The following is a 12,242-nucleotide window of genomic DNA, read 5'->3' as shown; positions in this document are numbered from 1 at the left end:
TTCTTACTGCAGCTTCCCTGATTGTGGATACTACAAATACCACACCATTCAATGGGCAATCAAAGAAAACAATTCAGAAAGAATGAAGTCTTATTTATTATTTTGGAGAGAAGACAAACCCACTCTGAAAGAGAACCACTGGTGTTCTGGCTTTGAGAGAACTAGATTACATTCCTATAACCACTTAGTTTTATGAGTGGTGCTTAAAACAGATGAACTTTGATGATTTAGGTACTAGTTGTTTGGTGTTTTAAAATTAAGTCAGTTCCTCATCTTTTCCCCCTTCCCTCTTTTTCTATCATGTTTATTGTGCTGCTAAAAAATGAAAAATTCTACCATTTAGATACAAAATAGAAAAAAATATACTTTATTAGATTATAAGATCAAATTAGATAAATATAGATTTATGATGCAAATAAAAAAGCTACTTTGGAAGTGAATTAAAACAAATTTTGTTTAGAAACAATTGGCCAAAAATAGTTGTGGTTCATTTGGATCAGCGTCAGTGTGCCTAGTGGCTTGAGTAACATAGTTACTTAAAAATGTAAAATTTAGAAGCAATACACATTCAAACCATACTCAACAGTTACTAGGTTCAAAGAAATAATATAAGGCCATGAAGGAGGCATTAATACATCTTGAACCAAAACAGAGTGACAATCCTCTAAAGAAAAGAAGTGAGAATTCAACTGTCTTCTTACTAAAGAAATTCCAGTACTATACCCAGTTCACCTGCTGTATCATGTGTATGCTAACACTTCATCCCTTACGAGCTAATTCTTCTTTTGTGACAGTCACATTCCTACCTTTCCCAAAATATCAATGCAACTATTTTAAGGAGCTAATTTTAAATTAAAAATAACCTCCAAACATATCATTATCTACATTCAATTTTGGATTATCAGTTGAACACAGCAATAAAGTCCATAGAAGCATATATATGATTTAACGCATTTGTTCACAGTACTACTTAGATTATGGAAGTTCAGGGGAGTGACAATTAAACAGAACTGAAAAGAAACAAATTTAGGACATAACCTAAGGCATTTAGATTAGTCAGTGAATTTGGAAATTCTCCAAAGCATGAGGGTTCCTGCAACCATTTACAATTTCTGAATATTTTTGTGTAACTGCAATATAATTCTGATTTATGAATAAACAATGGTGGGAAGACTGGCAGTCATAAGAAGGTGATATCCCTATTTTAAGTCGTAGAACTCTGAGGTCAATGACAGATTGGAATGGCACTGTTAATCTTGCTAATGCAAATTCATTTAAGAAGCTTAGAATAAAAAGATAATTGAAATTGACCTATGTAAGTGACTGGAACTGTGTATACAAAACAAGAAAAAGCAAGGGATTAATCTAACCTAAGGTAAATGAGATGAACTCAAAGTAGCTCCTTTCAAATCTGGACTGGTGCAACTATTTCCTTAGGAGTGTAACAGTGCAGATTTAATGCATCTTCCAAAAATTTCCCACAAAAATGGTAGATAACAAGAAGAAATTGCAGTAGATATTACTAGCAGTATGTAATATATAAATTTATTGATAGTATGACTATCCTTGTCACCTATGAATAACACTCTTTCCAAAGAAGACTTTGGAATTAGACATTTCTAGAAGTCAGTGAGAAGTGCCAGCCCAACCCACTGTAAAAGAATGGATGCAATAAGTTGTTTTTACCTACTGTTTAAACCGCATTTAATGAAAGCATTTGTATAAGCATGCCCAAACCAAATACCACAGCTTTGACTAGAAATTATTTCCAGTTCAAATCTTTTGTTTCCAGGATATAAGATACCATTATAGAGATTAATTAGGAAGAGACAATGTGATGTCTCTGAAGACTGAAGCATCAACTATATGTAGCTGTATAGATATTTATTTTCCAGGAAATGAGCCTAAATGAAAGTAACATAAATTTTCTGTTGGGAACTAAATCATAACTTGACAAATTAGGTTTTAGTAGCTATGCAGGTATAGGACACCAGCAAATAATGAGGGCCTCATTTCCTGCATATGTTTTGTTAACTGCACTTTGTAAACTGCAAATAAATTTAGTCTTCCTGTATGAGTTTGTAATACCATAAAAGTAATATCATTTGGGAATGTGTTAAGGTAGATTCAATGTTGGTAAGAGTTTTCCCAATGCTTCTCTCCTCTTTTATGTTGTCCTTTCCTGGTACAGTTTCTATCCTGGACTTAATACTCATGCTTCTATCCTCCATGCTTTAATAAGCTATTCTTTCTTGTGCTGCTATGGCCAGATAAAAATCACTACCATCACATCTTTTGGTGATGACCCTCTACATATTTAGTTAGGCTGGCTCTGAGGACAGACTTATAGTTTGTCATTAAACTCTTACTCTAATGTCCCTATAACTAAAACTGGAGGAAAAGTCCATTGGTTTGAGATATAATTTGTCAGGGGCAAATTAAGAGATGATGCAGATTAAGAATACTGGGCTTTGTTTTTTTGGGAAATATGGTTGAAAGAGAAAACCTTTTTAGAATGTAGGTTTAGCATTAAATTATTTCAAGTGACAAAAGCTTAGTTGTTTGCTTTTTTATTATCCAAAATCACATTCATAAATAACAATATGTTTACTGTTAACATAACAGCTATACGTCTTAGGAGACAGTTAAGATTAGCCTTGAATTGTAAATGGGTAGTTTAGTTTCCTAAGAACAAATGTCACAAACAAATATGATGATAATCTCATCTCTTTACAGATTTCAAGAGCAGTTATGTAAGATAACTTGTCTTAAACCCTTAATATTTTATATTTATGGTAATGGTCTCACTTGGTCCATTTCTACTAGATTACATAAATATCAGACTCTTAGCTCTGAACTTTATATACCTTACCTGTCTAGGTCTGGAACCTCTGTGTGTGTGTGTGTGTGTGTGTGTGTGTGTGCGTGCGCGCGTGCACGTGTGTGTGTATGCATACACACATACACATACATCTATATAATATATATAGCAATTTAAAACCAAACAAAACACATATTTTAAATGAGGAAGCCAAATATCATTCTTATGCTTTGGTAAGTGATTGGTGCTAAAAGCAAAAGTACTTTCAATGGATAAAAGTTAAGTTTGTTCCTTTAACATGTCTCTTCAGACTTTGCTATTAACAGGTAAAGGGAAAAGAAGTGATTTCATTCATACATAGAATTTAATGCCAAAGAATGGGATTTGGGAGGCAAAAGTGTTTTGTTTTGTTTTTTAGTGTACTTAGCAATACCCCTTCTATCAATCTTAACTGAGTCTTTAAAGGAGTTTGGTAATCTTCTTACATACATACAAGTACATTTTTGTAGTGCTAGTTGGGTAGTAAATCTAATCTCCTGTTAGTAAAAACAGACAACGATAAAAATTCCTTCAACTAACAATGTCATTTTCAGAAAGCTGTTCATGTTTAAATAGTAGTGTTGACTGTGGCTGTAATAAAATGCTGAATCATTAGGCACTAAATATTCAGGTAGAAAAGGAATGGAAAAAATGATTAAATTAGAGGAATAAGGGGAAAAAAGGATGACCTGGGTAGAAAGAATATGAAGTAACTCTGAAAGAATAGTGAGAAAAAAATAAATGATAACTGCATGGTTAATACATAAAACATTTTATGTGTTCATTCTTCATTTTCAAAGAAGACCATGACATCAGAGAAATGATGACATGACTTACACTTGACTTCGTTTTGAGTGAGGGAAGGCTCTGCAAGGTCACCAGCCTCACTTTCTCCTCCTAAGCCACCTGGATCCAGTGACTAGATATATTCAATAGGATGACTGGAGATGGCCCAGGATGCAAAGGGAGACCTTGGCCTTTTTCAGCTAAGGCCTATTCAGGTACTCACTGACAGTGAGGTGATGCCCATCCAGTGAATGGGTATCTTTAAGAAGTAATCAGGGAATGGCCCCTTTAATGAGCAAAAGAAAAAAAATCTAAGGAAATCAAGGTGGGAGGGAAAGGGCAGCAGTTACTACTGATAATCACTCTTAAGCCAGGAAGGCCAAGAAAACAACCATTAAGTGGAGTTTGGGTAGGGACTTATTGTTGTCCAATCTATGGGCTTCAGAGTGCATTTCTCTGATTAAAACCTGTCAGGTCGCTAGATGGTTGCTATCCTTCATTCTCAAAGAGGACCAAAATGACATCTTCAATGTGTATGACTGTGGTTGATCAGACCAATATGAGCTCAGAATTCTCTACCACAGATTGGGCACAGATCGCTAGATTTTTAAAGAGGTATGAAAAGAATTATTTGAAAGCATTCCTGAAAGAGAAGAGCTGGGGGGAGATCCTGAAAGATGAGATAAAACACTAGGAATTTATGGACTTGATTAAAATGGGGAAAAAGGTAGACAAAAGAGCTATTTCATCATTTGAAATTAACTTCCTTTGAGACACTTTGGGAAGCAGGTAATGAAAGTGAAGATATTAAAAGTGCAGAAAACTGAGATAAAGGATTTTACTAGGTGAGAAAAGACAATTATGAATCTCTAATTATTAAGAATATATATGGCTAGCTTTTCTGAATGTGTAAGTTATTACCATTATGTATTTTCTATCAAGTGATTTTTCCTGGTAATACATTTTCCTATGGTACATTTACATGTATGAATGTAATGGTCATTGCAAAGTAACATCAAAAGTTTTGTTTAGCTTAAGCGTTTATTATTATGCCCGAACCTACCCTTGGACATTAGGCCTAAGCTTTTCTCTGGCTTAGTGGTTTAAAAGAACACTTTAGGAAGATTATTTTACTTTCATTCAACTCAGCAGAGTACTTACTTCCTATTCAAAAAAAGTGATTCAATGCACTAGCAAAAATCAGGTCACCTGTATGTACACATCAGTTTTTGAAAAACTTTATTTTTGACAGCAGAGTCAATATTTAAGTGATTTAAGGTTCTCTTGTATGCATTTCCAAGTATAATTAGGACATTTTTAATTTATTTGTGTTTTCACTCTAATGACTGTTTCTAATATACAAATGTGTTTTTCTTAATAGCAATGGCTGTCCTAGTTAATTTGTAACTATAGAATCACCCTATTCTGTCACAATCACAGATTTAGAGCTAGAGAGGAACTAAAAGTTATTTAGTCCAAAACCCTTTCTATAAATGAGGAAACTGAGGTTCTGAGATATTAAGTATCTTGTTCAAGGGCATACAGATGGCAAAGCCAGGATTTAAATTTAAATTCTCTGACTCTAAATATATTGTTCTTTCTCCCCTATAACCATGTGAAGTAGTTAAAAAATAGAGGAATTTTAATTTAAATACTCTAAAAAACAGTAAACTAGCAATGAATGGAGTCTCTAATATGCAATTTATTACTTGGATAAAAAGTTTACTTTCTGAAAATTTTTATTACTGTAGTTTTCAAGTGGAAAGGCTTGAACTGAAAGAAGATTTATGAAAAAGACAATACAAATTGAGAAGTTATATTAAACCTTTGTTAAGTTCTTTATGCTAATTACAAAAATCTACATGACTTGAAAAGTATCCCCCTTTGTTGCTATATGTCTCCCCATATCTATTTTTCTGCTTAGGAAATTAGGGCATCATCAGGATGTTAAGATCTGCTCACAAAACATACAATTATTTCACATTTTCAACTATATCTGGGCATTACCTGAAATATCCTGAAGCAGGATTACAATTTTTTTCTAGTTTGGAACATCCCATAATGTAACCACTTTTCCGTATTTTAGAAAAATCTCATGACATTTAAAAAATACTTTACTGATGCTCTTTCCCTTTTTTGTTTTACATTAATGTTTTCTTCCAATGACTCTCCCCAAAAGAACCTTCCCATTATAACAAACAAGTACATTCAACACATTTACAGATAAATATTGGAAAGTTTATACATATGAAGCAAAGCACTGCAGAAAACAAGTACATGTCAGAGCCCCTGAGTACAGAATCTCATCTCTTATAACCTTAATTGGATTTCATCCATTTATTTTCCCATAGTCAAAATTCTAGGTTTACATATTCATGGAAGCTACTTCATTATTTCAATATTGCAAAAGAAAGTAAATCTCAAACTTCTCATTTGCCAAAGTGAATTCATATTCATAACATTAAGAATGTGCAAGATCAACAGTACATTTTTCTTTCATCATAGTACATAGGTGATTAACCAAAAAACTAAAAGTCGAAAAATACTGAACAAATCTTAGTACACTCAACCAAGAATGGTTTAACTCACTTATACTAAATATCCAACTAAGCTTGGCAGTTATATATAAGACAAAGTCACTTTTCTAGGCATTATTTTTTTTACTTTCTACTATACTTTTCTTTCTACTTTCCCCCTACATTTCTACCTTTTTTTTTTCTTTTTTATGTCTCAGGTGTCATTAATGAGTAAATTAAGAAGAAGAAAACTCCTTTTACCAATGCAGAAATGCAAATTATTCTCCAACTTAAGAGTATCATTGAGTTCCAAGGAGCACTTAAAGATTAAACCATTTGCCCAGGATTATACAACCAATACGTAATAGAGGTAAGACTAGAATCCAGGTCTTCCAGACTCTTAGATAGGTTCTCCATCTACGACATCAAGCTGACTCTTAATGCTCAATACCAAGTAAAATTAAAACACTGAGAGAGTTTATTAAAGTAGTTCAGCAATATACTATGTGATGAAATTTTATTATTTCTGAAAAAAGTTTCAAATACTAACCTTTTTGTACTCCCAAGACTGTTGGGGAGCTATCTTGAGGAGCTCTGTCAGGTTCTTGGGGAGGTACAACCATGGCAAGTGCATGCACTGGTACACGTGGAACCTAAAAAGTCAACTCAGAAAAAACTCATCTCAGTTTGGATAACACAACATTATACAAATTTACACATGTTCGCAATTCATCTTAAGAGTCTTCATTTTAAGTTCAGCTGATTACAACCATAATATTCCACATTATAAAGTTTTTATTTCCTTAAGATGTTAACCTCAAAGAGGTTACCTATTGATATCTATTCATTGTAGAAGTGCTTAATGAATCCGGAACTAAAAAAAGGGTTGTAGGATGGTCCACAGGTATAATACTTAATCCTCTATGGGCTTCAGACACACACATACACACACACACGCGCGCGCACATGGCACCCTAGCTTGGTTCAACTTGCAGTTAAAAACATGTTATATATTCATTGCTTAACTTAACCTTCGTCAATCTGCTATCCAACTAACTTAAAATATTTTCTCATTTTTGATATTTCATTATTTAAAAATCTTTGTGTGAAAATACTGTTTAGGTTTCATTAGCTTCTGTATGTTTCCTTCTACTTTTTTGAATAGTCCTTAACACCTGCTTAGAGCAATTTTAATGGTGCATTTAGTACAACTAATCGAGATAATTAACACTTACTACTATATGGGCAAATGTGGACATCACCTGGATAACTAATATTTCTGAAAGATATATTACATTTAAACATAGTGCATGTGTCTTGGTTGTTAATGAAAAAAGCTTTCTTCTTGGTAGTTTGGATTAGGTAGTCATATTACTGATACAAAATCAGGAAAACTGACTTCAATATGCCAAACTCCCCAAATTAAGAAAACATTTGACTGCTATTATCTTTGAAGCATTTCTTAGTATAAAAATTTTCCCCAACATTTAAAATTTCCCTCCAAAAATTCTGTTTTGAATAAAAAATTATTTAAGTTAATAAAAGAGACTGAGAAACAAATAAAAAGATAAAAATGCTTCAAATTAATATCAAAAGATATTAATGCTTGAAAGAATGAGAGCACTATTCTTTCCATTTACCATAGTAAAGACCAAGATAGTGGTCAAAGACTTTATAGTGATGTGTATTTCAACACAAGAAAAAACATAGTAGTTATGCTAAAAATAAATTCAATTTTAATAATATTTATATTCTCAATTAAACTTAATTTTATAATTTACCTGAGACTGATCCTGAGAAGGTGGGGTAAGTTGAGACATGTCTGTGGCAGGAACTGAGAGAATGTTGTTTGGATAATCAAGCAAATAAGAAACAACGTTGGTATGACCACCCTTTGCAGCTTCAATTAGCATTGTTGAGCCATCCTAAGAAGAGGAGTGAGTTACCACCAAAATTAATTTAGTGTGTGTTTTCAAAAATTAATGAAGTTACTTCCTATAAATTTAGCATCTCAGAATCATAGACTTTAGAAACAGGACTTCTCAGTCAAACAGTAAATTTGGATTAATTTATTTATTCTAAAATAATTTGTTAAACACTCATGTTCCTAGCACTGAGTGGACCTAAATCCATTTAAATATAAAATAAAATACCTTGAGTCGATGAGTAGGGTCAGCCCCATGGGCCAGGAGTAGTTCAACAACTGCCAGATGGCCTCCTGCACATGCCAGTGACACTACTGTGTGATCATTATTAGCTGTAGCTCTATTCACATTAGCACCTATACGAATAAACAAAATATGACTTCTCAAGCAAACCTACATTGTTTTAAAATGAAACATAAATCACAACTGCTCAGAGAAAGTAACATTCTCAAAACTGAAAATATACAAGACCAAGGATTTGTTAAATTGAATCAACAGAGATTCTGTGTATCTAGGTGGCATTTTTGTCTAGCGCTCTTAAAATGATTAGTAAAAAATTTTAGGTTACTACTAGAACATAAAGACTTAAGGCTCAGAAGCAAGTTACAGAAAGCAATTAATAGGAATTACAGGAGCAAGAATAGAAAAAAATTAAAGAGCAATGTAATCCTATTCAATAGTATAACTACTTTGGTGACTTTTTTAAACAGTTTAAAAAACTCAAAATATTTAAAATTACTTTTAGAGACACTTAAACTGGGTTACTGAATATTTTGTATAATTAAGCAGAAAATAAAGGAGAACTAAAAGTAAAAATGTGTTGAGGTCATTTAGAAGCTTAGATTTCACCAGTTGTCTTCCATAGATAATTTTGCCTAACTCAAAATTCTTTGGGATAGAACAATGTAGCTTTTGTACAGTTTCTTTTAACTACATGCAAATGGAGTAAATTTAGACATACCTACTTTTAAAAAAAAGATTAAATATAGAATAAATTTATGGGTCTTAAAATTATATTGATTATGGACAATAAAGTATCCTGACACTTGAGCAGAATTCAGAACCACCTTGTAGAATTTTAGAAATAATCCCCAATGCTTTACCTTTGCTAATAAGAAATTGTACAGTACACAAATGACCAGCTCTGGCAGCTTTCATTAAAGGAGTTCTCCCACCTTCAGATTCATGCTCCTGTGATAATAAAAAGAATCACATATCAGTGTCAACTAGTCAAAAGCCCCATTAAATATATAGCACTATCTCAAAATTTGTGAATATCAGATATAGCCAGACATTTAAGCAAAATATATTTTTAAAAGTTATCTGGCATTACCCACCTGATTCTCCCCTACTCTCAAACCCAACTCATCCTAGAAAACAAGCAGGAGTAAATGAAGTATGGAGCAGATGACACATTATAACATTTTAACAGAAATCTCTCTTTTGCACATCAAGAGATATTTATTTAGGGATAATACTCATTTTCCAACTATTCCAAAAATTCCACCCAACTAACTCTGAGCTACCACAGAATAGATATTTCTTAAACTATAAAACTATTTCCTATAAAAAAGGAGCTTTAGCCTTATGAGACAATTAAAAGGACCTGAATTTTTCAAAAGTCCACACTGTCGTTACCAGTCAAACCCAAGAAACAAACAAGCAAATTATGAAGAAATGGAGAAAAAAGAGACTATTAAGTCCCAACAAGCAAAGTTTTTTTAAAAATAAATATTTGAGTAGCCAAGAGAGAAAAAACAGTGTAGCAACAGAAATGATCAAATTTAGTGTCCTCTTCTGAACCTTGAACTGAACTTTCTGACTCTGAAATTCAAACTTTCAGATACTAAAATACTTCAATAAAGATAAATAGCAATGTCTGTTAGATGATAACCACATTTCAGATTTGGGATAAATTCTGCTAGATCAAAAAAACAAAACAAAACAAAACACAGAAGTGATCAAACATCTATACTTCACCTCTTATTCTGTAGTATTTTATATATGTATTTAAAATCTCTTAGTTTTCAGGAAAGTTAGTTTTTTATTTCCTTTGACTGTATATCTAAATTAAGAGAAATCTCTGGCAAATAAAGCATCTCTGTCTGATTTTGTAGTTAGTAACTGAAAAGTGAAAGCTAAATGCAAGATGTGAACCCTAAACATTTTATGGGTGTAATGTCACTCTTTAAAGAAGGCTTAACTTAATTGGGTATTATTTATCTCCTCACTTAAAAGAAAAAAGTTTTGACTTCACCTAATTGCTGTAGCACATTATACAATTTACAGTCAATTTAAATTATCCACAAAAATGAGGACAAAATTTATGGACAACGCTGAAATCATTTATATTTGGCTTTGCAGCATGCTTTTGTTCTTATATTTTAATAAGTATATCTAATGTCCTAAAATTAATTTAAAATAAAAAATAAAGTCACATTTTGGAGACATAACTCAAGAAAAAAAAGTCTGGAAAGTTGTAAAATTTTCCCATCTTGATCCTTGACACACTGCAACCTACTTTACAATACTTATGATAGTATTTTTTCTCTAACTGCAAAAAAGCATCATTGCTAATCCTACCTTGAGTTTAATGACTTGGTTTTCACTTTCTATTGGATAAATGTGTGAGAATGAGAAGACAATAAACAAGAAATCAAACAAAGTAGTCAAATGTGAAAGAAGACTGCCAGAATTTGCTATGGGTGAGAATGAATTATTATTTATTCCCACAGGTGGGACCCAAATCTAGGAGGTAGATACTAAATATGCCATATATAAAATGATACAGAAAGACCTGGGGCAGCTAAATGGCTCAGTGGATAGAGCACTGGGCCTGGAGTCAGGAAGACCTGAATTCAAATCCAGCCTCAGATACTTTCACTACCTGTGTGACTGTGGACAAGTCACTTAACTTCTGTTTGCCTTAACCCACTGAAGAAGGAAATGACAAACTACTCCAGTATCCTTGCCAAGAAAACAGAATTATCCATGGAGTCATGAGGAATTGGATGCTATTGAATGAATGAACAACTGTAAGACAAAGTGACAAATCCCAAAATACTCCTTATTATCAAAATTAAAGATTGCTCACCCTGTACTATAATATTTCTCTCCTCAAATTCCTAGCGAAACAATATGGTTGCCTTTGAGAAATTTAAGCCAAGGAAAATATCAGCAATACTGTACTATGATCAGCTGTGAATGACTTAGCTATTCTCAGCAATAGAATGATCCAAGACAATTCCAAAGGACTCATGATAAAAAATGTGGAGTCTGAATGCAGATTGAAGTGTGCTATTTTTTCACTTTCTGTATTCCCCCACTTTGGATCTATCTTCTTTTACAACATGACATCATTACTATGTTTTACATGACTGAACATGAAAAATCTATATCGAAATGCTTACTGTATCAAGGAGGTGGAGGTGATGAAGGAAGAGAGAAAATTTGGAACTCAAAATATTATTAAAAAACAAACAAAATGAAAACTTAGGTATAAAGATGCTGCTACTTTACCTACAATATAACCACAGCCTAATATAGCTTTAAAATTCAGGCTACAAATTTTATAAGATTTAGAATTTTTCAAAAGTTTCACAGTACTTGATCCTGGAAGATCCTTAATTTGGTGTAATTAGGTTAAGCTGCAGATGGCATTTGTTTGAATATCTGGTTCACTAGCTAGTCAGTATTTTTTCCTAATTGAAATTTTGATTACATAAAATTCAAGTTTTTACACAAACAAAACCAATGTAGCCAAAATTAGATGAAAAGCAGGAAACTGGGAGAAAAATTCCTGCAGCAAGTATCTCTAATAAAAGCTTTGTTTCTCAAATATATGGGGAACTGAGTCAAATTTATAAAAATAAGACCCATTTTCTAATTGCTAAATGGTCAAGGAATATGAACAGGTAGCTTTTAGAGGAAGAAATCTAAGCTACTGTCACATAAAAATGCTCTAAATTATTAATAATTAGAGAAATGCAAATTAAAACAATTCTGAGGTACTACCTTATACCTATCAGATTGGCTAATTTGACAGAAAAGAAAACTTACAAATGCTGGAAAGGAAATGTGAAGAGGTATGCTAATATACTGCTGGTGGAGCTATGAACTAGTTCAACCATTCTTGAGAATAATTTGGAACTATGC

General features: G+C 32.6%; 1 protein-coding gene across 9 annotated transcripts in view; it reads right to left on the bottom strand.

Annotated features, from left to right (window-relative positions):
- ANKHD1 (ankyrin repeat and KH domain containing 1) overlaps positions 1 to 12,242 on the bottom strand; it is a 118,087-nt gene that overhangs the window by 39,271 nt on the left and 66,574 nt on the right. For all 9 annotated transcript variants that reach the window (XM_072630500.1, XM_072630502.1, XM_072630501.1 and 6 more), the window contains 4 exons: positions 9,191 to 9,278; positions 8,316 to 8,443; positions 7,944 to 8,087; positions 6,713 to 6,815 (listed from right to left, as the gene is read on the bottom strand). In XM_072630500.1, the coding sequence (XP_072486601.1) occupies positions 6,713 to 6,815; positions 7,944 to 8,087; positions 8,316 to 8,443; positions 9,191 to 9,278 (463 nt within the window). The remainder of the gene's footprint in view (positions 1 to 6,712; positions 6,816 to 7,943; positions 8,088 to 8,315; positions 8,444 to 9,190; positions 9,279 to 12,242) is intronic.

Source organism: Notamacropus eugenii, chromosome 1, assembly GCF_028372415.1.
Source record: "Notamacropus eugenii isolate mMacEug1 chromosome 1, mMacEug1.pri_v2, whole genome shotgun sequence".
NCBI lineage: Eukaryota > Metazoa > Chordata > Mammalia > Diprotodontia > Macropodidae > Notamacropus > Notamacropus eugenii.
This window is presented reverse-complemented; position numbering and strand designations above follow the sequence as displayed.